Source organism: Convolutriloba macropyga, chromosome 7 (genome assembly GCF_964194025.1).
Source record: "Convolutriloba macropyga chromosome 7, txConMacr16.3, whole genome shotgun sequence".
Lineage (NCBI taxonomy): Eukaryota > Metazoa > Xenacoelomorpha > Acoela > Convolutidae > Convolutriloba > Convolutriloba macropyga.
In genome coordinates, this window is record NC_134474.1 from 13,759,290 (window position 1) to 13,786,480 (window position 27,191).

At 36.0% G+C, this 27,191-nt stretch overlaps 2 protein-coding genes across 2 annotated transcripts in view; both read right to left on the reverse strand.

Moving 5' to 3' along the window:
• Nucleotides 1-1,484, reverse strand: part of LOC142342620 (uncharacterized) — a 33,051-nt gene extending 31,567 nt beyond the window's left edge. The window contains exon 1 of the mRNA XM_075394038.1: nt 906-1,484. Within this exon, the coding sequence (XP_075250153.1) occupies nt 906-1,105 (200 nt within the window). The 5' untranslated portion in view covers nt 1,106-1,484. The remainder of the gene's footprint in view (nt 1-905) is intronic.
• Nucleotides 1,485-7,152: 5,668 nt separating this feature from the next.
• LOC142342621 (rap guanine nucleotide exchange factor 4-like) overlaps nt 7,153-27,191 on the reverse strand; it is a 55,703-nt gene continuing 35,664 nt past the window's right edge. The window contains 13 exon segments of the mRNA XM_075394040.1: nt 7,153-7,692; nt 8,398-8,452; nt 8,745-8,799; nt 12,062-12,126; nt 12,423-12,652; nt 17,755-17,846; nt 17,957-18,043; nt 18,905-19,012; nt 19,131-19,246; nt 20,188-20,334; nt 20,756-20,837; nt 21,634-21,753; nt 22,103-22,389. Of these exon segments, the coding sequence (XP_075250155.1) occupies nt 7,623-7,692; nt 8,398-8,452; nt 8,745-8,799; nt 12,062-12,126; nt 12,423-12,652; nt 17,755-17,846; nt 17,957-18,043; nt 18,905-19,012; nt 19,131-19,246; nt 20,188-20,334; nt 20,756-20,837; nt 21,634-21,753; nt 22,103-22,389 (1,514 nt within the window). The 3' untranslated portion in view covers nt 7,153-7,622.

Consider the following 27,191-nt stretch of genomic DNA (forward strand, 5'->3'; position numbering starts at 1 on the left):
GGGTTGGTTGTTCAAAAAAAAAACGGTTCTATCTCAAATAGAGCCTGTTTTTATGTAATAACTGTGCCATATGATTGATATCTCAAGCCGTGAGATATGCAACTGAAGAGCGGTTGTTAGTCAAATTTTACAAAACTGGATTCCAGGCACGAATCTACTCTCCAATGCTCATCTTGAGTTTACAGCTATGAAAGTTTCTACTTGTGTTACGATTCTAATTCTATTTCTAGTTAAGGAGTGCTGACGCAACTCCACTAACAAACTGTCTTAGTCCAAAGCAGGAGTTTTTGATAAGCAACTGAATTAAAGAGAAGAATATGAAAGAGTGAAATTACTTAGGTTAAAAAAAGTGGGTTGTGTGAACAATTATGAATGAACGACTTTTTAGTCGGAGGCAAAATCTACATAGGTGAATATTCAATAAATGAACATGTTAAGTTTATGAAGGTCATCAATCTATCTAATTTACACACACACACACACACACACACACACACACACACACACACACACACACACACACACACACACACACACACACATACACATATATATATATATATATATATATATATATATATACGTATATATAAATATATATATATATATATATATATATATATATATATATATATATATATATATCTATATATGCATATATATATATATATATATATATATATATATATATATATATATGTATACATATATATATATATATATATATATATATATATATATATAATATATCACCGTTAACGGCACTTTACTTCCATGGAAATCGTAGTGAATAGTCTCACCTCTTAGTACGCTATACAACCCATTATCAGTACCGAAAAATTCATTAGTTTTTTCACTCATGGCAATGAAATCAAATTTTTTTCACAAGGAAATAGTTCACCCACCTGTTAATGAGATGATCAACCAGGTGTTTCCTAATCAAATCATGAGCCAAATACATGCTGCCAGATATGTCCAACAGGTAACAGACGTTGATTGGCTCCATAGTTGTAACCCCACATGATTGGCTGGACTGATTTTGGGTATTTATCAACCCATCAAACAGGGAATCAATTGCATGCTTAACAGTAAACGGGACTCCCATTCTTGATTCTTCTTGATTCCCAGAAGTTCGGTTAGCTATATTGGCAAAAAAAGTTTGAACGCTTTTCAAGCTCAAATTTTCAAATGCTGTTTATTCAAGACAGTTTATCGAGATTTCCGTTTCAAAGCATTCTTAACAACTATAAATAAGTATATGTAATAAATAAGTTTAAATTTTGTTTTTAAGGTGTTTGAAATTATTTCTAAAGCGATGTTTAGTTATCGCAAATCCTTCAAAAATTTTGTTTTGTAACAAACAATTTGACAAACGATCAAAAATAAAACAGACTCAATTATTTTTATTTGGAAGAAAACGCGCTTTCTTTTTGGTCTGTTTTCAATTATTTGAACGGTCGATTAATATTGTGTATGTGCATCACGCGTGTTTTATAGTACCAAGTGCGTCGCATTAATATTAAATTCGTGTAATTGGCGTAAAACGCACGTTATTCAGATCTTTATTTATTGCATTGTAGACTAGTAATGGTAATGAATGCGAATAACTGGACAGCTTATCTTCATTCTCTGTCAAAAAATAAACTGGCTCAAAGGTGGGAATACAGATTCAATGGCCAAATTTTCAGCGGAAAAACTGACTGCAAATTGCGCACTAGATGCCCTCGATGATGTTGAAAATTAACATTTAATATTTTCTAAGCAGTATTGGAAGTTTTCTCGAATACGCGATAACTCTGTGTGAAAAATTTACAACCCCATTGCACTTTTAAAAAATCAATAAATATTATTCACTTATTGATTACATGAAGTATCTGTACTTCACTGCCCGTATCTGAATCTCAATGATATTTCAGTACTGAATCATAAAAATTCCATTATGATTTTTTACTATGGCCAGAGTTCTGATCATATGGCACTTTATAGACATTTCATGGTAAAATTCATAGTACATTTTTGAACTTAGCATAAACTTAATGGGTCCTAGTTTTGAATTTTTAATGAACATTATGAACTTTTGACTGTTTTCGGACCAAACAAAACAAAAAAACCGTTGTTTGCCGAACTTTAAAAAAATGACATCGATAAATGAAAGGGACGATTCAATGATAATGAATAAGGAAAAAATCATCAGAGGCATTTTACAGTTTGGTACATTTTTTTACATTTTGGCGTTGGGGAGTTGGACCAAAATTTTTTGTGTTGATAGTTTACAGCAACTCAATTTGCTGCATTGATGATATACCGCAACTTATTGTAGCAACTCTCTCCAATTCTTTAATTCGTTTCCCCCTCCACAAAGCAAATTAGAACCGCAACACGGGAATGTGAACGTGTGAGTGTGTCCATCATCATCATTGTCACATCATACAACAGTGGCCCACCCCGTCAGAGCTTCTTTCCTCAATTGACCAGTGAGCTTTCCACTGTCAGATTGGATAGTCCAGAGGCCTAACAGAAATTTCTTAAAGTAAATCTAACGCAGAATTAAAGTTTTTAAAAACTATAAAAGCCAAATTAACTCGAAATTATGAAGCGAAGTGAAGTGTTCATTATAAATAAAAATATATGTAAATTAAGAATATCTCAAGAACCCCCCCCCCCCCCCCCCCCCAACACTGAACCACTCCAGTGACGCCATGAAATACCCGGATGACCCCCTGGACATCTCGAATCACCAGCTTGGAGCAATTGTATGACTACCCTAGACCATACGGATGACCACATGGACTACGTTGAATACCACCATAGATCACTACAGTATAAGCATGATTCGCACCAACTCCTGTGCTTCAAGCGGTATTGGTACTCCAAACCCAAATAAATGTGGTCTTGCTCGGATTCAAAGGTTGAGCTCAGTCCATCACGTAGTCATTGCCCGCCAAATTCCACTGTCGGATTAGTACAACCTTATCTTTTATCCAATCCTTATTGTGGGTGATGACACACAGATGTAAAGCTTTCCGAGACACATCGTTGATTGGTCAATCAATGCTTGCACATTTTCTTTTTCTTGGAAGGGAAGAAAAGCAAACACTTTTGGTGGGAAACTATTGCTTCCAGCTTTCTGTGGCCATTCAACAACCAGAGGACCAAATCTTTCGAACAGCTGCGTCGGCAAAGCAGACAAAGTTTTAAACTATTTCGAAATTTTAATTTTGTTTGGAATATTCTATTAACATACTGAAAAACTCAAGCCATCTTTTCCGGTCAAGATGTCAGTGAGAAAAAAGCTGCTTTTGGATTTTTACTGCACATAAATGGGAAAAACTGCCCCTAGGTAACTTTGATTCAGTATTGAATAGTCGATTCACTTGGGATAAAATAATTCAGTAGTGATATGCTACGACACGCGGGTCCGGGTGCGGCCAACAATTTATGGATTTTGATTTCAGTTTTCAATGTGAATATGCTCATACATAATTCATATAATTCAGGAAAAGTTGCATGTCTTTTTTCCAGCCAGCATTGTTTTTTCCTGGTTTGAGCCAAAGTTGGGCTAAAATTATGTAACCGCGGTGATTGCACTGCCCCTGTCGAGGTGCGCGTTAATTATCAAACAATTAAAAACCACAGAGGGAGTAAAGTTCCTTTTTGTTTTCAAGGATGAGCTTAATAACAAAGCTCTGCTTAAAATCTAATAAGTAGCGAGCAATGGCCATGAACAAGTTAATCTTGTCAATATCTGACCAAAAATAGTTAGTTTTTTTTTCCAAAAGGTGCAATAAACAGCTATAATATTTTGCAGAAATTTTAGTATGATGCCGTCAACTCCTAGCTGTGCTTAAATGCACTGCCAAACAGTAAAAAAAACTTTTGCTCTGAATCTCTACAAGGAAGGTCTATATAAAGAAAAAATAATTTATGAGACTTGTAGAAAAATAACTAACCTCTCGATTTTTCTCTACGCCAAATTTTTAAAGACTCCTAGAAAAATATGAACATGTTCTCCAATAAAAAATTTAGTGAAAATTTTGATATGACTACCAAAAAATTAATTTTGTAAAATGTATAATGTAAAATTGCATATTGTTTTCTTTACGAAATCAAAAGGAGGAAACAAAGCAATGAATTACCGTTGTGTGGATGGGTCTACTTCAAATTGAAATAAGAGAGAGCAAGCTAGGCGTGCTGAACGTGCTAACGTCTGGGCTTGCATACCATTTTCTGGCTTGGTCTGTCCAAAAAACGAGAGATAAACAAGGGACAAAGGGAAGTGTACAAAAAGAGCGAGCGATGGTTCATGGATTTTTTCTCCATAGTTCTGATCAAGAGCACCTACAAAACAAGATAAAAATGAACACGTATGAAAAATCGACTAAAAAGTCTGATATTGGCTCATTATCGCCTGGATAGGTATGATAGTGGTTGATCTTTATCTCTATGGGTCTGATGGGTAATGAAACCCGGAATTGGGCAAAATTAATTCGTTTGATTTGCTATAGCACGACAATTAAAAAATTAAAATATCATTCAGTGCGTTTGTTAACTCTATTCATTTCTTCGTTCAGTTAACGGTAAAATCTCTAATTTATTATAACATAACCGACTAACGTCTGGTGAAGTGCTCTCAAACGACGGGCGAGCGGTTGGCTTCGCCAGTAGCTAGGCACGGTTGAGTGAGGCTAGCTTTAGCTTAATTGAAGGGGAGTAAATGAGCGCAGGAGGGGAGGAGGGGGTGCACCGAGGGGTTGATAGGGTGGCAACAGTGGGGGAGGGCAACAGTGGGGGGAGTCAATCTCTAAGAACCGCCCTTTGAACCATAAGTATATATTTCTTAAGAAAATAAGTAACAGAACCTGTCAATCGCATACTTGAAGACTAGCTGGCTCAAAGGCTCTATGAGCACTTAATGCCCGCTGAACGCTACCTGTTTATCCTGTTTTTGAAAATAAAAAGTCAAATGCGTCAGACGAAAAAATGGTCAAACAAAAAATTGGTCAAGCGAAAAATCGCATAAAAAAGACCGACAGGACAAATATAATTGCTAAAAACTTCGTTTGAGAGCAATAAAAAAAGGGTGGCTGTGACAAAATCAAGCTCATAATTTTACTTTCAATCAGATAGAGCACAGAAAGATATACAAAATGGCCGCTTAACAATAATTTTCTTGAGAACTAATATTTGAGAAAACTGTCCAAAAGTCTTGCATTCAATTTATTTTAATCAACTGCAAAGCTTTTTTGTTATTTTCTCTTATTTCACCCTCAATTTTTTTCACTAGAATTCAGGCTCTCCAAATGTTTATATTTTTCAAGGATTCACAAAATTTTTACTGTTTTCCACAACAATATTTCCAAATCAGTCCCTTCATTGCGAACTGTGAGCTCATATTTTGTCTCATTGTTAAAATGTCTCAAAATCCGCTCAAATTTGCTCTGGAAAGTTTACAGAAAATCAATATGCAAAGGTAAAATTAAAAGAATATATGAATTTAAAAGCCAGCATGTAATTGCGCAAACAAAAGTTATTTCGAACTTTAAATTAAATGTCGATTGGCTGTCATTTCAAAAATCAAAATAGTTTGGTCTGTGTTTCTGTAAGTAAAAGTGGTATCCAGTAAAATTTTGCAGATAGAATTTGATATCAGTTTTCGGTAGATTGCTGCCACTTCAAAGTAACTCTTATAAAAATACCTCTTATCAAAACAAAGTGCGAAAATATCACTATTTCATGGTTTTTTCCTCAAAAAATTTTCAACATAACATAGCGCAATGAGGAACGGAATTAAATCAAAAATAGTTGCACTATTGTAACTTAAATCTGTCGAACATTTTGCTAGTGCTTTAGGAAAATGCATAGTGCTTTATTTGTCATAACCTGATTTTCAAATATAGAGTTTTGCAAAATGTTTGGCAGTGGAAGCTTTTTTGAGAACAGGGGGAATCGTTGCTACCTTTTTGTTTTTCTATTTCTCACCATGCAACCAGATATCATATCACTAAAAAGTGCGCAATACTGCTATCTGTTTTGATACCAGGGAAAGGATTCAAGTTCACTAAAGAATTTTTAGCAATATGTGTGCAACTGTCCTTGTTAGTTATCAATTGCACGTCGTCTTCAAAAAAATGAATTTTACAGGTCTCCGTTTTCAATTGCACATTTGACAAGACAACGGTTGGACGATCAATTTTCGAGCGACAGACATTTCCCGATATTCATTCAACATAAGCTTGCTTTAGCGGTTGCAGACTGCTTACAATGTCAGAACAATGTTCGTTAGATCACTACTGCGATTTAGCAAAAAGTTCAAACTAATTCATACCTTTTCCTTGGGCACTTACTAGTAAACTGCAGGTTATTAAGTGAGTGCATTAAATTTTAGTTTACGCAAAATAATGCAGTAATAACTCAAAAATTCACTCCATATCTCAAATTTTTAAGCCAACAATCTTTTTCTGGATTAAAAACACGTTGCACTAAATTTCAACTACAGGCAACTTGTTTATTTTTATATAGTTTATGCACAACCTTGAGTCCTCACAGTCACTATAACTGTTTAAGACGTCTTTTATCTTCTATCACTTTAAATTCTGTTGGAAACCGCTATAACTGTTCATTACTTTTCACGACCAAGCCTTCTACTCGAGTTGATTTGCGCAGTTGTGTAATTTTTCAATTATCTTTGTCAAAAAAGTAAATCAATTTGCCAATTTTTTTCTGTTGAATAATGACACCCCGGCACACCAAAAATATCTGACTTTTGAATTTAAATTAATATTTCATCTGAATTGTCATTTATTCAATGCATGCACTAACTAGTTAAAACTTTACTATACAGTTTTAAATTTTAATATACAATTTTAAATCGCAAATTTACAAAGTAACCGTTAGCAGCCGCAGTACTAGCATTGCAATATGAATTCGGAATGATTAGAAAGAAGTTACAGAAGTTAGCTTGAAAAGAAGAAGTTAAGATATAAGTACAGCACTCAATAACATTTTTGAGAACAATTCTGGACTAATAAGTAATGGTAAAATGTCGGATCCAATACAAACCCTTTATTTGTGCATCGCACTAATTCTAGGATAGAGATTATTCTCAAAAAATTTTCCAAAAGTTACCTTTGAAAATCTGTAAAAAATGGGTGGACGTTGAATCCGGTCTTTAACCATTACTCAATTTATATACACTACAGTAAATATTTCAGAACAAATTGCACTTCAATATTGCAACATAAATTAGACTTAAATATTGCAATTACTTAAATTCTATTGCACAAAGTGAAGCCAAAGATGTGACAGGTAGGTGATTGTCATGAAATTTAAAATACGTCAACGCTTTCTAATCACTCTTCTTTAAGTAGAAATATAGAGCTCAGAAGTGCTTCGCAAAATTTAGATTGAGATAATTAGATAAATACAACAGATTGAAAGATATTAGATATTTTCACAATAGTTTTGGAAAACAAAGAGATGAAAAGTTTGTTGAGCAGCAGCAGATCAGTTGTTCTAAGTAGTTTGAAGCCATGTCAATGTGATCTAATTAGCCGATTCATGGATGAGAAATGAAGTTTCACCAATTGACTAGAATGGTGTGCTGTTGTGACGTCACAGTCTGTTCAGCTGCGTGGCTCTATTCTATGCGAAAGTTGAGTAAGAAGACGCTGATTATCAATCACCTTCAGATTTCTAAACACGATCAATCAAATAATTCCAAATGGGGGTGGGTTGTAACTTGGAAACTATTGAAGGTAACTACCAAAATTTAAAATTCCATTCAATATTAAATGTTTTGGATACCCAGTACGTTCTGCGTCCTCGTTACAGAGCACGTGCCATTGTATAGTAAATCATTATGTTAAACCGGCGTCTGGGGGTGCAAATAATGCGCACCCACTAAGCCAGGGGCGGGGGCACAAACGAAAAAGATGTAAAGTTTTTATTCACCAGTATCTTTTCTGCATTAGTCTACACTAATGTCAGTACAGAGACATGCAATTGTTCAGATGTAGTTTAGAATCGAAGACTCATGTTGGAATTACAAATATGCACAGCCCCAAACGATTGAAACTAATTTGACAAATCAGAACTAAGCGATTGTTTAAAGACGGAAAAGCTAGAACGAGGACAAGAGGGTTTAGAAAAAATGAGCAAGACAATAGATTCTGTGTGCGATTGCCACTGCTTTTTAGTATTTTTTTTCTATTCTAAAGTTTTGTTCGAACAAAATCTATTCACTTAAATTTTGCAAAGGACGAGTTAAACCGGGCGAGAAAGAGATTTCAGGACCATAAAAATTCATGTCTACCTATGGCAAACAGATTCCATTTCAAATTAAGATTCAATTGTTCAGTTGTTCTGAAGATATGGTGACCTGTTGATGAAGTTCCTCACCTGACATATGATCGGATCTCTTGAATGTTGCGAGAAGTTCCCGGCGGCTCGAAGTCTAAAAACATAGCATTACCGTGAAACTGTTGACATATATTACACACGATGATCAAGAGCCCAGCGCCAGCATGAACGTACCAGCATGAACGTACAAATACAGGCGTCATTTTGCCGAAATGTGCCAGAAAGAAAGATAGTGCAACCAGTCCGATTAAATTATTTCTCACATGCTATAGCAGCTAAGTCATTCGACATTAGATAACTTAACCAGCTTTGAACAATGAGTACACTAGAGTTGAAAAGCTCCCGATAAATAATGAATTTGACAAGACCAAAGACAGTTTACTCACTGAATACTTCGCTCCTGCAGTGTTGTATGTGTCTTATAGTACTCGCCACCATATGCTGAAACATTACTCCATTTGTAAGTAAAAAAACCGACTAAAGTCGGACAAATTGCTCAAAATTGTCTCGCTTTTCTAAGACCACTAATAAAATTAAAAAAAATTAAGTCAGCGAGCGGTTTATATTCTGAATCAGAGCAAGTTAGATCACCCAAGAATCGAGCGTGAAAAAGACACTCGAAATAACAAATCGCTAAGCGAAAGAAAATTTTGAAACAAAGCAATCAACCAAAAAAAATTGCGTTAAAACAACCAAGTTTACAATAATTGCTTCAAGTTTCGTTCGAGAGAAATTAATCATTCTATTTGACGAATGTGTCGTCTTCTGAATTTCTGCTAGGCTCAACAGTGAGGGGACTCTGTCGCCCAGAAGATCGATCAAATAAAATAAACCAAAGGTTTTGAATTGGTGAAGCAAGCGTTAATTTGTTACTCTGCTATTTCCCCTCTTCCACTCTTGTATGCTGTTGCAAATTAGATTGCCTTGAAATAAGTCAATTCACAATGGGGCTCGTAATATCAATTCTAGTTATATTGATAACAATTGTAAGACAATTACTTGCACATCAATGGAAAGGACAAACTCAAAGACAATTTATAATAGTAATTAAAATAATAATAACAATATCCGTGTTTCACTTCCCAAATGAACTAAATCAAAACAGCTCACAGTATCCCAGCTGGTCTTGCAATTACAAACTTGCAGAGTTCTATCTCACTCTCAATCTCTTCCCAGCTTTTCAAACTATCTTTAAAAGTTTAGTCCCACTAAACCAACTACTTTCCCTCGCTTGTGCGAATCCAAACTTCTGAAGTTCTCCCAGAATCTCCAAAGTCTGCCTCTCTCTCTCTAAATTTCTCTGTCACTTCAATTTATACTCAACCAATACGCTCTTATCTTAAACAAACAAACTTTAATCTCTTAAGTAAACAATGCAACTTACACTTGAAATTGTTACATTCTGTGGGAGGGCTTTGTTTGCTATGCAAACAACCAATATCAAATTATGCTCTGTCATTCAACTGCTACCAACCATTGTTCAACTTTCTACTTATCTTAAGTAAACGACCTTTGGACTCATATGTAAACAAATCCACTCCACTTTATCTTAAATATGCACTTGACATGACAATCAGTGTTTGCTTAGTAAACATTGAACGTTATTCTGAAAAGATCTTATACCTCTATTTCCGCTATAAAATTAATTAGCTGCAATCAATCCCTGTCAAAAATCATGTGTTGAATAAATAACTAAACTCAACCTCAAAGCTAAGAGCAGTTGTTATTACGGGCTTTTTTTCAACATTTCATGCAATTCCCCAGTTAAAAACCGCCGAAAAGTCTAATATTCCTTAGAACCCAGAAGTGTGACCTCTAGAGGTCATCCAAAGGTCACTCCTCCAAAACGAGGGGTCAATTTGGTAAAAATCATTATTGGCACGGAAAGCGCTACCATAGTTACACCTGCTCACCAATTTTTATCACCTTACTCCTAATAGAACGCGAGCAATGACCGCGCACACTTTTCATCGACCTCCCGGATGACACCAAAATTTCCAAACTTAATAACTTATGGAGCAGTGGTCAAAACGTCTTCGAGTAAAGTTTTATAGTAACTATAGGGTGCCACCAACTTGCCTGCCAAGTTTCATGACCAACGGATCAGCCGTTGCGAGTCGTTTGCAATTTAAAAATTTTTAACGAGTCGTGGGGGCCGAAACCCGAAAAATCCGAGTTCGTCAAAATTGACCGGGGTGGTTATTTTTTGTCACTGTCTCAGGTTATCATATTAATACCATTTCAAAGTCATTCGGCCGCTCAAAAAGGCCAATTTCCGGTTTTCGGCACTCGGGTTGTCCCGAAGCACCAACTTCCGGTCGGAATCTGGGATTGAAATTATCACCAATCGAAAGCCCTTGAAAAGTTACACTAACCCTCCAAAAATCATAGGGCTACTACCAATACTCCACGAGCAATTCAAATTTTACGTTCCGCAGCACTGGCGTGCGCTAGTTCCGTGCAGGTTGGTGTGGGGTCAAATCTGAAATTAAAATTGGATTCCTCGTACCCAAATTAGTCTATCCCCCAATTTTCAGGTCAATCCGACGTCAACTTTTCGAAAAAATACTATTTCAATTTAGGTGCTAACTACATTCCTGTGATAATTACCAATATACTAAAAAATTGCCATTTTACATCCTAAACCCTTCCCACGACCATGCAAAAACCTTAATTCATACGTGCAGGACATTACAACTGATTAATCGCCTTATTTCTGACTCAAACATTCATTTTCACAGTACAATACCTAAAAACCATCAAATCACACTACTTCCGGTGTTAATAGCTGGAGAGTGGGTGGTCAGATTCGCCTGAAAATTATTCTCGCAATAGAGGACCACTAGGTGTAACTCCCCATCATTAACCAGTTATCAACCAATAACTCCTTCCCATCCCAGGGGGGGTCGGACAACTTTTTATTGGTAGGGTATTTCGAAAAACTGATAAATTGTCTTTTCTTATTTCAAAATGCAAATAAATTTCTCACAAAACTTTCTAAACCATTCCCATGATCACCCAATACATTTTTGCACAAAGTACATGCTAGTACGACTGGTTTATACCGTTATTTTATCCATAAACTATCAAAATTATACTGCAAAGTATCAAAAACCGTCGAATAACACCACTTCCGGTGCTAATAACTCACATCAGAAACGTATATACGGCTGCGTATCCCTATTATATATCAACAATCATAAGGGGAATATCCCCACACAATTTCAGATTCCAATGACGATTATAACTTAAAGAGTTGAGTGAACCAAGTTTGGAGTTGCCAATTATTTTGTAAATTTGAAATCACACTTTAATTTGGTTCAAATTGAAATTCCAATTCTGTTCAAAGTATCTAGTTCACTTCAAATGTTCGCTCTCTACTTTTCTTCTAAACTTAAATCACTCATTTCGACTTTGGCCTGATGCAGAAATTCAACTTTGCTAAGTAAACGAAAGATATCGACAGCTCAATATGCTTTTGTTCATCAATTTGTTTGTTTAAGATATGTCACTCAACTCCCCTCTCTGGCGCCTTCAAAACAATAACCCTTCAAGAAAGAAAGTTTATTTCAAACACCTAATTAACTTGTCTAATTTGACCTAAATTATTTGACTTAACTAGCGCTATCTGGTTATGAAATTTCTATTGAGTTTATTCTTATGCTTTCTACAGAATGAATTGTTGCAAAGCAAAAAAGCTCACCATTTTCTCGAAGTTGACCAGACCGTCGAAGTAGGTGCGATTGCCCTCGTGTGTGAACAACATGTCTAAACAGAGGTTGCATTGACCAATTTCAATATAGTGAATACTCGTGCAGTACAAACATTTCTACACAATTGTTGTATTTTTCATTAATGGTTGTAAACTCTCCATATCCGACAACTCCCTATCAAGAATCAGAAATGTATAATAAACGAAAGTTTGAAAACTTAAATTATCGGAAGTACACAAGATACCACAATTGGAGCTGAATTCGTTGCACGTTTAAGATCTAACCAAAGCATTCAAATCACACTTTTGGAGGATAGCATGTAGGAATGGCAGGATAAAAACTCCTAATAACCTTTCATCAACAGGGGTAAAAAAGGTATAATAGGCGGATTCATCCTGGCCAGTGCCAGTCGGTACAGTCTGTGGTTCCTGCACGGATCCAACATGTTCTCAAACTCGTGACTCATCTTGCGCAGTTTCATCGGCAACTTCTCCCAAGTCTCCCTCAGTCTGCTCACAGCCACGTTGTTCAGTCCCATCACTACTGCATAGAATGTGTCCAGGTTCTGGTACTCTTTGCAGCTAAAAACAACCCAGTTAAAAAACCAAGTCAAACTATCAGTTAAGAGCAGGTCAGAAAATTATGCATCCTTACTTCTCATCAAAATTGATATAACGACGTGGTTTAAAATTATGACTTCACTTTACAAATTCCTACTGTCTTCGGGATCATATATTAGATGCTATAGCTATGCACACTGTCCTTCTTATTGAACTTTCGTTCATTGAATTATTGATAGTGCGTCTGATTGTTATTTCTCAAATATTTTAACTATCAAAATGAGAATATAAACCACTAACGCCGGACGAATTGCTTTTGAACGACAGGCGGGGGCAATTCATTTTAGAGGGGGCGTAGCTTGGAAATGTTTTATAGGTGCAAAAACAAACCCACAGGGGCTCGAACACGTGACCTAGCGACATTGGGTTTGATTTCCTTTCTCGCACAATCGCTTTTACCAACGAACTTTATTTCAGAACGAGAGCAACTTAGATCACTCAAAAATGAATGTGTGAAAAAGTCACTCATGAAATCAAAGAACGTTATTGAACAATAGCTCAAACACGGCCAAGCGAAAATTTTGCATAACATAACTGGCAGATTGCCAGAAAATAGCCGCAATAGATTTGTAGATCTGTAGTCTCAAAAAGATAGTAAAATAAACGGACCAAAAAATTATTTTTATTAACTGCTGATATGTTAGATTTTGATTACACATTGCTATTCCATTAGCTGCACTCATATAACCCTCATTTAGAGTGACACACACTCACCTGACCCTATCTCAATTGATTAAAATAAAGAAAAGTCAATTTCAGAGTGAGGATGTCATTTTTGAGAGTGAGGTAAGTCGTGTGACCAAAACTTAACCACGCGAATGAAAAAACTCGCTCCAACAAGAGTGAAAAACGACACCACATGCGCAATTCAGTTGAATTTGCATGAATGAGTGAACAAAAAGCAGATTCGAAGTGATCGTGACGTCATATGGTCGTAACAAAAATCTTGACAACGAAATACAAAAACATAGCAGGACAAGTCCTGACATACAATTCAAAGAAATTTTATTGATAAAACAAAAAAACTACACCTAGAATGAACAATGGTTGGATTAGAAAAACCTTTAAGAAAAAAATTGATTTAAAAAATCGAAAAAAAAAAACAGTATAAGTCTAAGCGGAAATGCCGCATGTGAACAAAAAACAAGCGAGAACGCGAATTTTTGTTCATACACCCTTTTCTCACTCTACTTAAAACTTAGATTGAAAAAAAATCGCGCTGAAACAACCACTCGCTTTTTCGCTCCACTTGCTGTTGCGGCGTGACCAAAATCATCACTCCAATTTGACTTCAAAAATCATAAAAATGAAGGAACAGATAAAACAGCGCGCCAATGCCAATAATAGCCCCAGCCATTACGGGTCCGCTTTTAAAAACATAGCCCGCAGATTGCCAGAATAGCTGCGAAAGAATAGACTTGCGTGCCGTACAATGGAGATAGAAACAGATACCACTCAAAACGCTAAACAAAAAAAATCCGCAATAAATTTATGTTAAAATTCATTCGGCAGAAGAGCGTTTCTATTAGGGACCTTTATTGAACAAATGAGTTTGCTTGACCTTATACTAACTCAAAATAAACTTAAGTTTTAAAGCGCAAAAGTCATTTTATTGCGTGAGGTATGTCACGTATGATCAAAATCTAATCACGCAAATGACTTAAAAAACGTTGCCTAAAGAGTGAGAAATGACGTCACGCGCGCAAATGCCGTTAGTGAGAGGAAGAAGTCATTCAGAGGACTTGACAATTTCAGTTTTGCTGTGTGAACAAATCAAACGAAAAAGAGCGTCAGACGACAAAACAAACATAGCTGGCAGATTGCCAGAAAACAGCCGCAATAGCTTCGTAGATCTGCAGTCTCAAAAAAGCGTAAAATAGACAGACCAAAAAATTAGACTTCATTGAGGGCTGAAATGTTATATTTTGACTAAAGATCTGTACAAGTTACTGCTGCTCTCAAATAACCGTCATTTAGAGTGACACACATTCACTTGACCTTATCTCTGAATTCGAATAAATAAAAGTCAATTTCAAAGTCAGAAAGTCATTTTTGAGAGTGAGCTAAGTCACGTGTGACCAAAAATTTAATCACGCGAATGAACAACAAAAATCTCGCTCCACTAAGAGCAAAAAATGACGTCACGTACGCACTTCAGTTGAAATTGCATGAACGAATGAACAAAAAGCAGATTTGAAGTGGTTGTGAAGTCATATGGTCGTAACAAAAAACTTGACGACGAAATAGAAAACAAAGAAGGACACGTCCTGAAACACAATGAACAGAATTCAATGAAAAGCTGAGAAATAATTTACCTGACCAAAAGATCAATTGAACAATCGCAGCCAAAAAGAAAAAATAGTAGTTGAGAAACTAAAATAGTCAAACACTAAACAAAAAATAATCCTTGTTAAACTCTTGAAGCTTTCACCCTGAAGGCTCAACATGATAAAATTCATTATACTCATTCACTCACGCACAAGCATTGAAAGTGTACTATTTGCCACTAAAAGTAGATAAACTCGAGAAATACGAAAAATGCTTCAAAAAAACTGGAAAGAGTAAAATTTAAAGTCTATAAATTTAACAGAAAAAAGGTTTAATAACAGTTTTTTCTCCTGGAGTTCTTTCATTTAACCGATCTGCAAAACATTTCGGCAAAAAGTTTCGCTGGCCGGCAACGATGGTTGAATTTAGAAAACGACAAAAAAATTTCAAACAATTTATAAACAATTCCAAAATTTAGACAAAATCTTGCTTAAAATTCGTGAAATTAATATCTTCAGAACCATTTCATTATCACCAGACCCTATCCCGTATCCCTATTTCAAGCCTAGAATAGTTTCACTGGCTCACAAAGATAGATAAATTTGGAACAAAATATCTAAAATTTGAAAAACCGTAGTTTTATCAAAATATTGGAACAACTCGAGATATCGAAAAAGAAACCATTCCATTCCACTAGCAACCAGGTAGTAACATACTATCAAACCCCAAAGGAATTTAGCTGGCCTTTCGTGACATTAAAAAATTCGTGACATTAAAAAATTCGTGACATTAAAAAGTTAAAATCTAATTCATTGCCACCAGAAATTAAGCGGTAACCTATTATCAAACCTTATTCGGACATCCCTTAGTCCATTTAGCCGGAGAAACCTAAAATGACAACAATTGTTTGAAAAACTTGAATGCAAAATGAAGTTTTATCAAAAAAATTGTTATATTTGTAATATTAAAATGTTGAAAAGCATTCCATGGTCCAAAAAAATTTTTCACTAACCTGATATCAAACCGATGGTTTCAAACGGATGATATCAAACCGATGGTTTCCTGGTGCTCGAAAAACTTAAATAATGATAATAAATGTTCAGAAAATATTGACAGAAAATGCAAGTTTTATTTTAAAAAATTGGTAAAATTCGGGATGTTAAAATGTTGAAAGCCATACCATTATCACTAGAAATTATCACTTAGAACCTATTTCCAAACTCTTGACACCTAGGGCTACAGAACTCAAAAAATTGAAAAAAATTAATCAAATTATACAATTGCGTGTTTATGGTTGGAAAGCCAAAACATATAGCTCTGAAAATGGTCATAGAAAGTAGTTATGTCTTCGAGAAGACCTTTATCAACTATTACAAAGGTCAATTTTAGATTGGACCAAACAAAAACAAAAAATGGTTAAAAAAAGCAAAAAATTGCAATATTTTGGGCTCAAAAACTCCTACAAATTACCTTTTAACCTTGAATTACGGCTTTCCCAGTAGCTTCACCACTCTAAACACTTGAAGGACAACTAAACGCGGCTAAGGGCCTCTAATGAAATTTGATGTCCGCTGAGCTTAACCTGTTTAAAACATTCAGCTGTCCCCAGCAACCATGCAGTAAAATACCATCAAGCTCTAAAGGAAACTGCCTGGCTGGTTAGGCCAAAAAAAACAAAAAGACAAATATTTTAGAAAAACTTGAAAATTGCAAATTTTATCAAAAAATAGATAAATTCGTGATATTAAAATGTTAAAATCTATTTTATTGCCACCAGAAACTATGCAATAACCTTTTATCAAACCCTAGAGAAGATTGCTTGGTCCTTGAAGCTGGAGAAACCTAAAAAATGACTAAAAATTTTTTAAAAAATTGTAAGTTTTATTAAAAAAAATTGCAAACATTTGTGTCATTAAAATGTTGAAAACCATTGCAAGGCCAAAAAACATTTTTCAGCAGCTTATCATCAAACCCTAAAGGAGATTTTCTGGTCCCTGTGGTTGGAAAAACTTAAATAAAACAATGTCAAAAAGTTTGAAAAAAAGTTGCGAGTTTTAGAAAAAAAATTGCTCTTATTTGTAAAAATGCAATTTTTATCAAATTGGTACGATTCGTGACGTTAAAATGTTGAAAACCATTCCATTAACAGTAGAAACTGTGGAGTATCCTATTGTGAAACCCTAGAGGAGGTTCTGTGACACCTAGGGCTGAAAAAACTCACAAATTAACAAAAAATTTAAACAAAAAACTTGGAAAGAATAGTAAAAATTAGTATAAAATTGCGTTTATGGTTGGAGTACCAAAATATTCAGCGCTTAAAATGGCCATAAAAAGTACTTATGTCTCGCAAAAGACCTTTATCAACTTTTACAAACCTCAATTTTGGGCTCAAAACTTCTAAAAATGACCATTTAACATTGAATTACGGCCTTCCCAGTAGCCTCACCACTCTAAGCACTTTTTTTAAGAACAACTACACGCGACAAAGGGCCTCTAATGAATCTTGATGCCCGATGAGCTTCACCTGTTTATCCCGTTTTTAAAGCTCAAAGTCATGAAAAAAGGTGTGCAAACATCTTACAAAAAAAAACAGCAAATGCAATCCAATTTTTGGATTGTAAAAAAACCAAGAGAAGGCCAATAATAGCCTCAGCTATCGCTGTGCGGCTATTAAAAACCAAGCGCACCGCAATATAGCTCCGCTCAGCTTACAGCTTCGCAGCTATAAAAAGACACACATTTACAATAATTGCTTCAAACTTGGTTCGAGAAAAACTTAAATGTTGACTACTCACTATTGTGCTACTTTGATGAACTTGCGCAGAATGGCGATTCTTTTGGTCAAATTCTGACACAACACCAGCTCTGTTATCACCCAATACTGCACCTAAAACAAAACAGCTAATACTAGACTGCGATGTAAAACAAAGTCGCTTTGAACTTCGACAATAGATGTGACAAACATAACGTAGATGAAAACATGGATCCAATGCTAACCTCGTGGAAGCGTCGCAAGAATATGTCAAGATTAGCTGTAATTTTTCCGAAGTTGTGTCTTCCAAATGTGTGGTAGATGAACTCGTACTAAAACAAAACATAGGATTGGTAGAGATTGTATAAAAATTAAACTCAAAAGTTAAAAATTAAACTCTTTCGGAAGAATGTCATCACTCCACAAAGCCGGTAGCGAAATGCATATGGCGAATTTGTTTTCAAAGGAAGGTAAAACTCATACTCTATCTCAATACAAGGAAGAAAACAAAAACAAATTGTGAACATTAAACATAACCGGCTAATATCGGGCGATTAGCTCTCAAACGACCGGCGAGCGGTTGGCTTCGGTACTGGCCAGCTGGGCTTAGGGATTTCAACATAGGGGCTATAAAAGCCTATAAGGGAGTTGCTCAGCCACTTAATGCCCTCCACATTAACTGAATTTGATCTTGACACTTAACTACTGTTGATCTCATACTTAAAAAACGGGTGTCATTTAAGCAACCACGCCAAAAGAATTGACATTTATTATATGAATTCATGTCTATTTAGCAGTTCCGGTAAACCGCATACTTCGAGACTAGTTAGGCTCCAATAGTCTATCCCCTTTGTCAAGAAAATCAAAAATTCTTTGGTCAGACGAAAAGGCGAAAAACTGGTAGCACGAACAATTGCATAACAACACTAACAGGACTAATATAATTGCGACAAACTTCACTTAAGAGCAATTAAACAACATTTAAAATTCAAACAGGTGGCGAACATCGCCACGATATCGATCTGTACCTATTTCCTCTCGTTGCCAAAACCACCCTATATCTCAACTCCTTAACTGGTACGAAATAAAAAAGTAATAGCTATAGTCGGCTCTTAGTAAACAACTCAGCGAAGCAAAACGTTATCTTAGAACAAAATTTCAGGAGCCGTAAAAAGTACCAGGTGCAAAGATACCTCGTGTATGCAGCTGAAGAGTTCGTATTCGAGAATAGTGAGTTGGTATGCAATCTCTTTGCTACTCATCATCTCCAGCTGGACACTAGTGCCACATTGCGGACCTTCCTGTTAACACAAACATACACGGTAAAAACTATTTCACAAAAGGGACCTCAAGGCATTCAATACCCCAGTCTTCTAGATGTATGAAAGCAAGGGTGATAACGGTATGCTTGTTACCAACCTGATCGGGCAGTGGACACAGTTTGTCGACGTGGTCCCTACTGGCCACGAATAGACGACCGTTGATTGAGAGGGCAGAGGTCACTGACACATCATTCTTCTTGAAAGGAATCCGCTCTGCATAAAATATCAATCAATAGGCAATGAAAATGATCACTAAAAACTAGCACATTAATCTCATGAGACTTTCGCTTTTCAAAACTCGCTAGCAAAATTAAACTCTGTGGACAACCAGCATTCTTTCAATCCAACTCGATACGTCGAAAAGCAGTTGTCTAATTAATTTAAACTTAAATCATTAATGAAACTTTTTATGATTACAAAACGATTACCAATGACAATCCTATAATGTCACAGATTAAGTACATAAATTGTTTAAAAACCTCAAAATTTCAACAACAATTTTTTAAAAGTTGCCAATTCAGTCATAAACATACCCGGCAGATTGCCGGAAAATAGCCGCCGTTGATTCCAATAAGCATGATTGGGATTGAAATAACAGAAGATATTGAAAAAAAAAAGATTTTTGGACAAAAACATTTTTTTAAGTCCGATTTATTTTGATGGCATTTCGTAGTTGAACATACTTCTGTTTCTTAGAGAGAGGCTACATGGGCTACTATCAATAACAATAAGCATTAGAGAGAGGTAACTTATACTTATAGGACCGACGTTCAAATAGCGGGCATCTAAAATTGGGCTTTATGGGTTTATCCCGTTTCTATTTCTGACTTCAATTTTTCATACTGACTCTGTTCATTTTGAATTGCTTTGCTGAGCAACTGATGTTCAAAATCACTTTTAGCAGAATGAGAGAAGAGAGAAACTAGCCTAGAGAAGTCAAAAAGATTTCACGCAAAATGTTGAAAAGGCGGCAAAATGAGGTAAAGCGAAACATTTTTTTATTCGACGAAGTAAAAAAAAAAAAAAATAGGAGCGCTATAATAGCCGGCTGAGAAGATGAGGGCGGCTATTAAAAATAGGAGCGCTATAATAGCCGGCTGAGAAGATGAGGGCGGCTATTAATAACTATTGAATGACCTTTAATGGTCTCTAACCTCCGGTTGACTTGACCTCGTACAATAGCATTTCGTCCTCTAGACACAGTTTGCTGGCAGCCTGAGTAGCGATCACCTCGGCCTTCGTGTCCATGGGCAGACGAAGAGTAGTGTACGTGTGGTCAAAACAGTACACTTTGAAGATATCTGCACAGAAAACATAATGCAGTTATATTGACAGCTACATCATGCAAAGAGTGAGAGTACATTCGAAGCAGCTATACGATCCAATTGCAACTGCATACGTCCAAAAGCATTAGTCTAATTACTTTAAACTTAAACGCCAAAATGAGGAATGAAGCAATGATTACAAAACGATTATTTTGTAGTTAAGCAACCTGAAGAAACCTAAAAAATCTGATTAAGATCTTGAAGAAATCAGTTCGTTGCTGAATCAAACAGTCGATAATATGGCCACATTACAATCAGGGCTACGTTATTTCAAGGTATTTTCCAAAACAAGCGTTCTTAAACCATCACCAAAAACAAATTCTCAAGCAAGATCTTCACAATCATTTTGAAAGAAATATCAAAGAATCTATAAGAGCTGAGAAGTCCAAGTGCTTACTTTCGTCTGGTCCCCTGATGGACTTTCTCTTCTCAGGATGATGTTCCTCACTTCTGCGTCCTTGTGTCATTACGTAACTCCTCTGAAACATACGCCACACATCACAAATTATTCTAAGAACATTGCATTGTACTGTACGCTTTACAGTAAACCAGATTGTTCGGAACCGGATTGGAAAAATCAGACACCACAATGAATATTACCACACGTTGTTAGCGCCATAGAGAAGTTTTCAAACTTTGAGGCAAAGCCGAGTTGTTGAATACTTCCGAGGTGAAAACAACTGTGAGATTACAACAGTTGCATTACTTACGCCACCCTGTAACTGATTAGACTACATTTTTCCGCCATTCTCATAGGATGGATAAAGATACTTTCATACCATGGCAGAATTTCAACACCGCTTCAGATTATTGTACTATTAATCCGGCGCTTACAAGTTTTTTCATCCGTAAGTTATGCAACTGTTGTTATCACAACGAGAATTGATTAATTGATCATCACAAGCGTCTATTGATACCAAAATTTTGGATAAATTCACTCACTTTTGAACCTGGTCTCCATTGTTATATCTCAATACTTTGTAAAAGTTGACCGCACTTACTTATACTTGATCTTTTTAATTGGCCTGTAAGTCGCAACGGCTTCACTTGTAAATGAGTTCAATTTGGTGCCGGTAGACTTTTTAAGTCATAAAATAGGAACTAACTATACCATTCGGAGTTCGGGGCAAAAATTCCTCGCATTTTTATCTTACGCTCGAATTATGATCCCCAATTACGATGTCAAAATGACAAATCAAAATGAGCAGTCAAATTTAGATGAGCATTGTGGTCCATGCTTATTATCTTGGTTGCGTCATCAAAGTTGCAACTCACGTTCTGCTTCCTGTAATCGTAGTATGTAATTTTGCCAGCTTTTGCCTGCTCCAATGCGTGCAGCTCATTCTTCAAAAGGGGATAGCTTTTCACATCATTTGCACAACTGTTGCACAGCTCCTAAAACACAATAATGGTTTTGGAAAATTTGCCACAAGGTTAAGGATATATTATTGAAAAACCCATAGAGAAAATGAATCCCATAAATTTTACGATATCATCAAAGTCACCCACCAAATTCCCAGCAATCTTCCTACCAAATTCCCAGCAATCTTCCCCTCAAATTATTATGACGTTTTAATGTTTCAAATGTTTCGATCTTATTAGTCAGCATAGCTCTTATTTTACAGGTTAAAGAGGACATCAAAATGGAAAACTTCGAAGAAATTAAAACTAAAATGTAGCTAGAATAAAATTAGGGCCGGCGAGGAAATTCAAGGCGAAAATCACTGAAAAAACTCAAACTTACATTGAGGAATGATATCAGACTTGGATCTTCTGTAAATTCATGAAGTGCCATCACACACCATCTCAGTACAAAATGGATCACTTTACGTTTCTTCTGGAACATTCCGTCCGCTTCACCGCCCGTCGCTCCTCCGTTACTCGAACCTAATCCGCCGCCCATGGAGGAGGTTGAGGAAGCAGATACGGATTGGAGTGGCAGGGTCGTGTAGTGCCTGGTGAGCATTGAGGTGAGTTTGGAGTTGCTCAGGAACACTGGATACGTCAAAAGGAAATCCTCCAAGAAAGTATCTACAATCACAACGCACAAATAAAGGTCAATACGTTAATCAATATGCAACAGATCAGTATAAATGTATCAGAAATCATTTTCCCTTTCCAGACGTTGACTGCACGAGCCGGTGCCGATTTATAAAAAACAAGGATTTAAAAAAAACAAAACAACCGGCAGAGTGAAAAAAATAGCTGCGAGAGACCTCCGTGACCTTCAAAGGCATGAAAACAAGGAAAGAGTAAGTATAGAAAAATTACCACCTGTTATAGGGGTTAGAATCGGAGTGTAAATTCTATGTTATGAGGGGAAAACGCTCTAAGAATAGCACTCTGTTAAAATCAGATGCATGAGATAAACATAGCCAGGGGATTGCCCCAAAAAAACCACCGCTGACCCAACTGACGAACGTTAGGATTAAAAGACTAAGAGAAAAATAAGAGAAAAAATCAACGACACCTCAATTTTTTGATAAGTATTCTAGTTGGGTCCGCAGTATCATAAGACTTAATGAATATGCCGACTTCAGACTTTAAATTGGAGGAAAATCAGCTTGATACTAATACCATTTAGCAGTATAGCCTAAAGAACTGTGATAACTTAACGCGCTAAGTTTTTAAACCTTTAAGCCTGTCCCAGGGGGCTTTATTAGTTCATCCCATTTCCTTTGACTTCATTTTTTGAGCTTGAACGTATTCGAGTTAATGTGTTGAATGAATTTTACTTGTAAGACGAAAAAAAGGTAAAAACGAATTTAAAAGGAGAGCGCCCTTGAAAGGACAACAGCGGCTATAAAAAAACTAATAAACTGTTTAAATGCACTATGTAAATCTTGAATTAAGTAATGATTTTCAAACTCAATTAAGTGAAAGCAGTAGCCATTTTTTCGCGTGAATCAAGTCGAAAAAATATAACGCAATTGACCAAACCTGACGCAAAAGTGAGTAACAGATGACGTCAAGCAAACACATTAAACTGCACAGAAGTCATCGAAAATGTCAAATGCCAAACTTACAACGAAAACACCCTAAGCGAAAGCAAAAAAACGGGCAAACTTCAAACCAGAATTTTTTCAGAACAAGTGTTAAAATCGTTACAACAGTTAGATATTACATAAATCTATCAAATACGTTTAATTTTTACTAAATAGAGAGCCATTGAGACCCGATATTAGTGAGACTATGAGGCAGAACAACAAAAACAAGTAACCATATATTTTGAAAACAAGTCGGATCAAATTTGTAAAACATTAGATATGATATAAACGATTGAATAGATTACCATTTGACTCATTAAAAAGTCAAGGAGGCCTGCGTTACCAATTCGACGGCTAAAAATCTAGAAAACCAAGGACAGTCCAAAAATATCACTCATATTTTTTTGAAAACAAGTTATGTGTCGTTTAAACAATTAGATGTTTTAACAACAGCAGACAACTGTACACTAGCTTCCAAAAGTATTAATTAAACCGTCAAAAAGACCCGACATGAGAATAAGCAGGAATTCACAAACGCTTACCGCCAAGTAGTTTATGAGAACAAACCGAAAAACATCAGACAAATTGCTCTAGAACGACGAAGGAGGCAGTTTAATTCAGAGGAGGCTAAGCCTAGATCAATTTTACAGGTGCAAAAAAACTCTGACCAGCGAGGGTCTTACACCCGCTATCTCCATCATGCTAGACGGAAACAATCACTACTCAGCTATCAGGCTCTTGCAACTTCCTATATAACCATCCCTTTTATTTTAGCAAAAGCTTAATTTCTGAATCAGAGCAAATTAGATCACGCGAAAATCAAGAAGCATGAGAACATCACCCTAGAAGTGACGCCAAAACTGTCAAGCAATTATTTTGCATAAGACACAAAAATTTACGATAATTACTTTCAGCTCAGTTCGAGAGCAAAAAAAACTACTAGAAATGGGCAAAAGCCAAAAAAATCAAATATTTTCTTGAATACAAAAAAAAACAATTTGCGCCAACGAAACCACTACAGCCAAAACAATTCGCAACACAAATATTCATAATTCAAAAAAGGATAACCCTTTGATATAAAAAAAACGACATACAGAACAGGCTGAGGAAGGGAAGAAAAATCAAAAATAAAAAAAATGATACACTCAAAAAAGTTAAGCTCTGACTCTTGATTGGTACTCTAGGAAGTCACTAAAAATACTTCTTCTCAATCAGTGCATTACCCAGCTCCTGCCAAAAAAATATTAAACAATAAAGGCAAACAACGACAAATCGGAGTAATTACAAACTGAAAATTTTTTCAGTAAAAAATGAGATGTAAATAACCTTGAACCGTCAAGTCTTACCCATACAGTAGCTCTAGGATAAATAGTGAGCGAGAAGAACTCAACCAAAAGCTTACTTCGGAAGGAGTAGAGCTCAATAAAAAAAAACTTATGAGATGTTATAAAAAATTGAATAAGATTGACAACTGCTAAAACATAACAGACTAACGTCGGGCGAATTGCTCTCAAACGACCGGCGAGCGGTTGGCTTCGTCAGTAGCTAGCCAACTTTAGTGAGGCTAGTTTTAGAATAATTGAAGGGGCTTAAGGTGACCGCAGCGGGGGTGCAAAAGGGGATTGGGGGGACTGATGTGGGGGCGGTGGGTGTGGGATCAATTTCTAAGAAACGCCCTTTACACCATAAGTATAAGTCTCCAAACCAGTTTCTGCTAATCGCACACTTGAAGACTAGTGGGCTCAACTGCTCCAAGAGAGTTTTATGCAACCTGGACGCTACCTGTTTCCTGTTTATCTCGTTTCTGAAGACGAAAGTCAAATGGGTAAGACGAAAAACCGGCCAAGCGAAAAATTGCATAAAAGAGACAAAAACAGGATTAATAGATTTGCTACAAATTGTTTTCGAGAGCAATTGACAATGATTTCCTAAAAAATGACTGTTAGGTCATTTATGATAAAAATGTTTCTACAATAACTCATTGTTAATGAGGGTCAGATATGATGACATTACAACAAATATCAGCAGCTGAAGTGCAGCATCAAGAAAGAGAAAGAGAGAGAGAGAGAGAGTGTGTCTGAGAGAGAGAGAGAGAGATAAAACGTGAACGATAAACAGAAGGAAAGAAACCCTAACCGACAGAAAGAGAAAGACAGATATGAATACTTCCATGATGAGATTCGACTCTGCAGCTTCTAGTTTTCTAGCCTTAATAGTAATTGAATCATATAAAAAACCGAAAGTGCAATTATTCCAAAGAAAAGTTTCCAGATTTCCCAATGAAAAAAGGCAAAATTAATAACATAAAGTTTTCAAAATCGCAGTAAAGAGAGTTCAAAACCATTTTTTTGTCTCGCAAGTTCTGTCAAGAAACCCATCTCCAAGACTTAAGTTTCGTTGGCCAGAATGCTCGTCAAACTCAGAAAAAACAAATATTGTAAAAATTTTGGAAACAATTGCAAATTTTGACAAAATCTTCCGAAAATTCAAGGTATAAAGATCTTAACCATTTCATTGTCTCAAGAGACTATTCATTATCCTGTTTCAGGCCTAAAATAGTTTTACTGGCTCAAAGATCCATACACTTGGAACATAAATATTTTCCAAAAATTACTAAAACTGGAGTCATAAAAATATAGATCACGGTTCCATTAACTCTAGAAACTATGCAGTAGGTTATTATCAAACCTTGGAAGAGGTCCCAGGGACCCTGGGGCCGGAAAAAAGTCAAAAACATGAAATTGCAGATATTTAAAATTGCTTAAATTCGTGATACTAAAATATACAAAACATTCATTTACATCTACAAACTATGCAATGAGATATTACCAAATACTGGAGGAAGTTCCGTGGCACTTGAGGCTACAGAAACCTAAAAAATGACTTCAAAAAACTTAAAAAAATTACAAGTTATAAAAAAATTGCTAAAACTTGTATTTAAAAGTTAACATTAATCAATGACCCACAAAAGTTTTCCAGCAACTTATTATCAAACCCTAACGAAGGTTTTTTGACCCTTGAGTTTCAAAAAAACCTGAATAATGACTTAAAAATGTAAAATTAAATGGCCAAAATTGCTAACAATCTAGCAAAACATTCCGTTACACCTAGAAATTTTGCAGCAACCTATTTTCAAACCCTAGAGGAGGTTCCTCGAGTTTTCAGGCCAAAAAAACGAAACAGAAAACGACGAAAATTTTCAAAAAAATTGGAAAAAGCGAGTTTTATCAAAAAATGGCTTAAACTTGTGACATTAGGAAGTTGGAAAACAATTCCATGGCCAATAAAAATTTGTCAGTAACTTAATATCAAACCCCTTAGGATTTTTGCCGGCCCCTGGGTCTGGAAAGACCTGAATAGGGAAGAATAAAAGTCAAAAATTTGAAAATTGCACGTTTCGTCAAAAAAATGCTAAAATTCGTGATGTTAAAATGTTGAAAACATTCCATTACAAAAAGAAACTACGCAGTAACCTATTATTAAAACCTAGAAGAGGTTCCTTGACACCTAGGGCTAATAAAAATCAAAAAATGTCAAAAATTTCAAAAAGCTTGAAAAAAATTGTGCAAAATAGTATAAATTTGCGTGTTTTTAGCGAGCGGTTGTTCGTCAGTAGCTAGAAACAATGGGAGGGGGGTGCACCGAGGGCTTATGGAGGGAGGGTGATGCAACAGTGGGGTGAGGTGGGGATAACAGCGCGCGGGGTGGGGGTGGGGGCAATAGTGGGGGGTCAACAGTGGAGGGGTCTTCAACCTCTCCAAAACAGTTTGAGCTGAAACAGTGCTGAAAGGGTCTAAGAGCACTTAATGCCCGCTGGGCATTACCTGTTTGTCCCGTTTTTGAGGA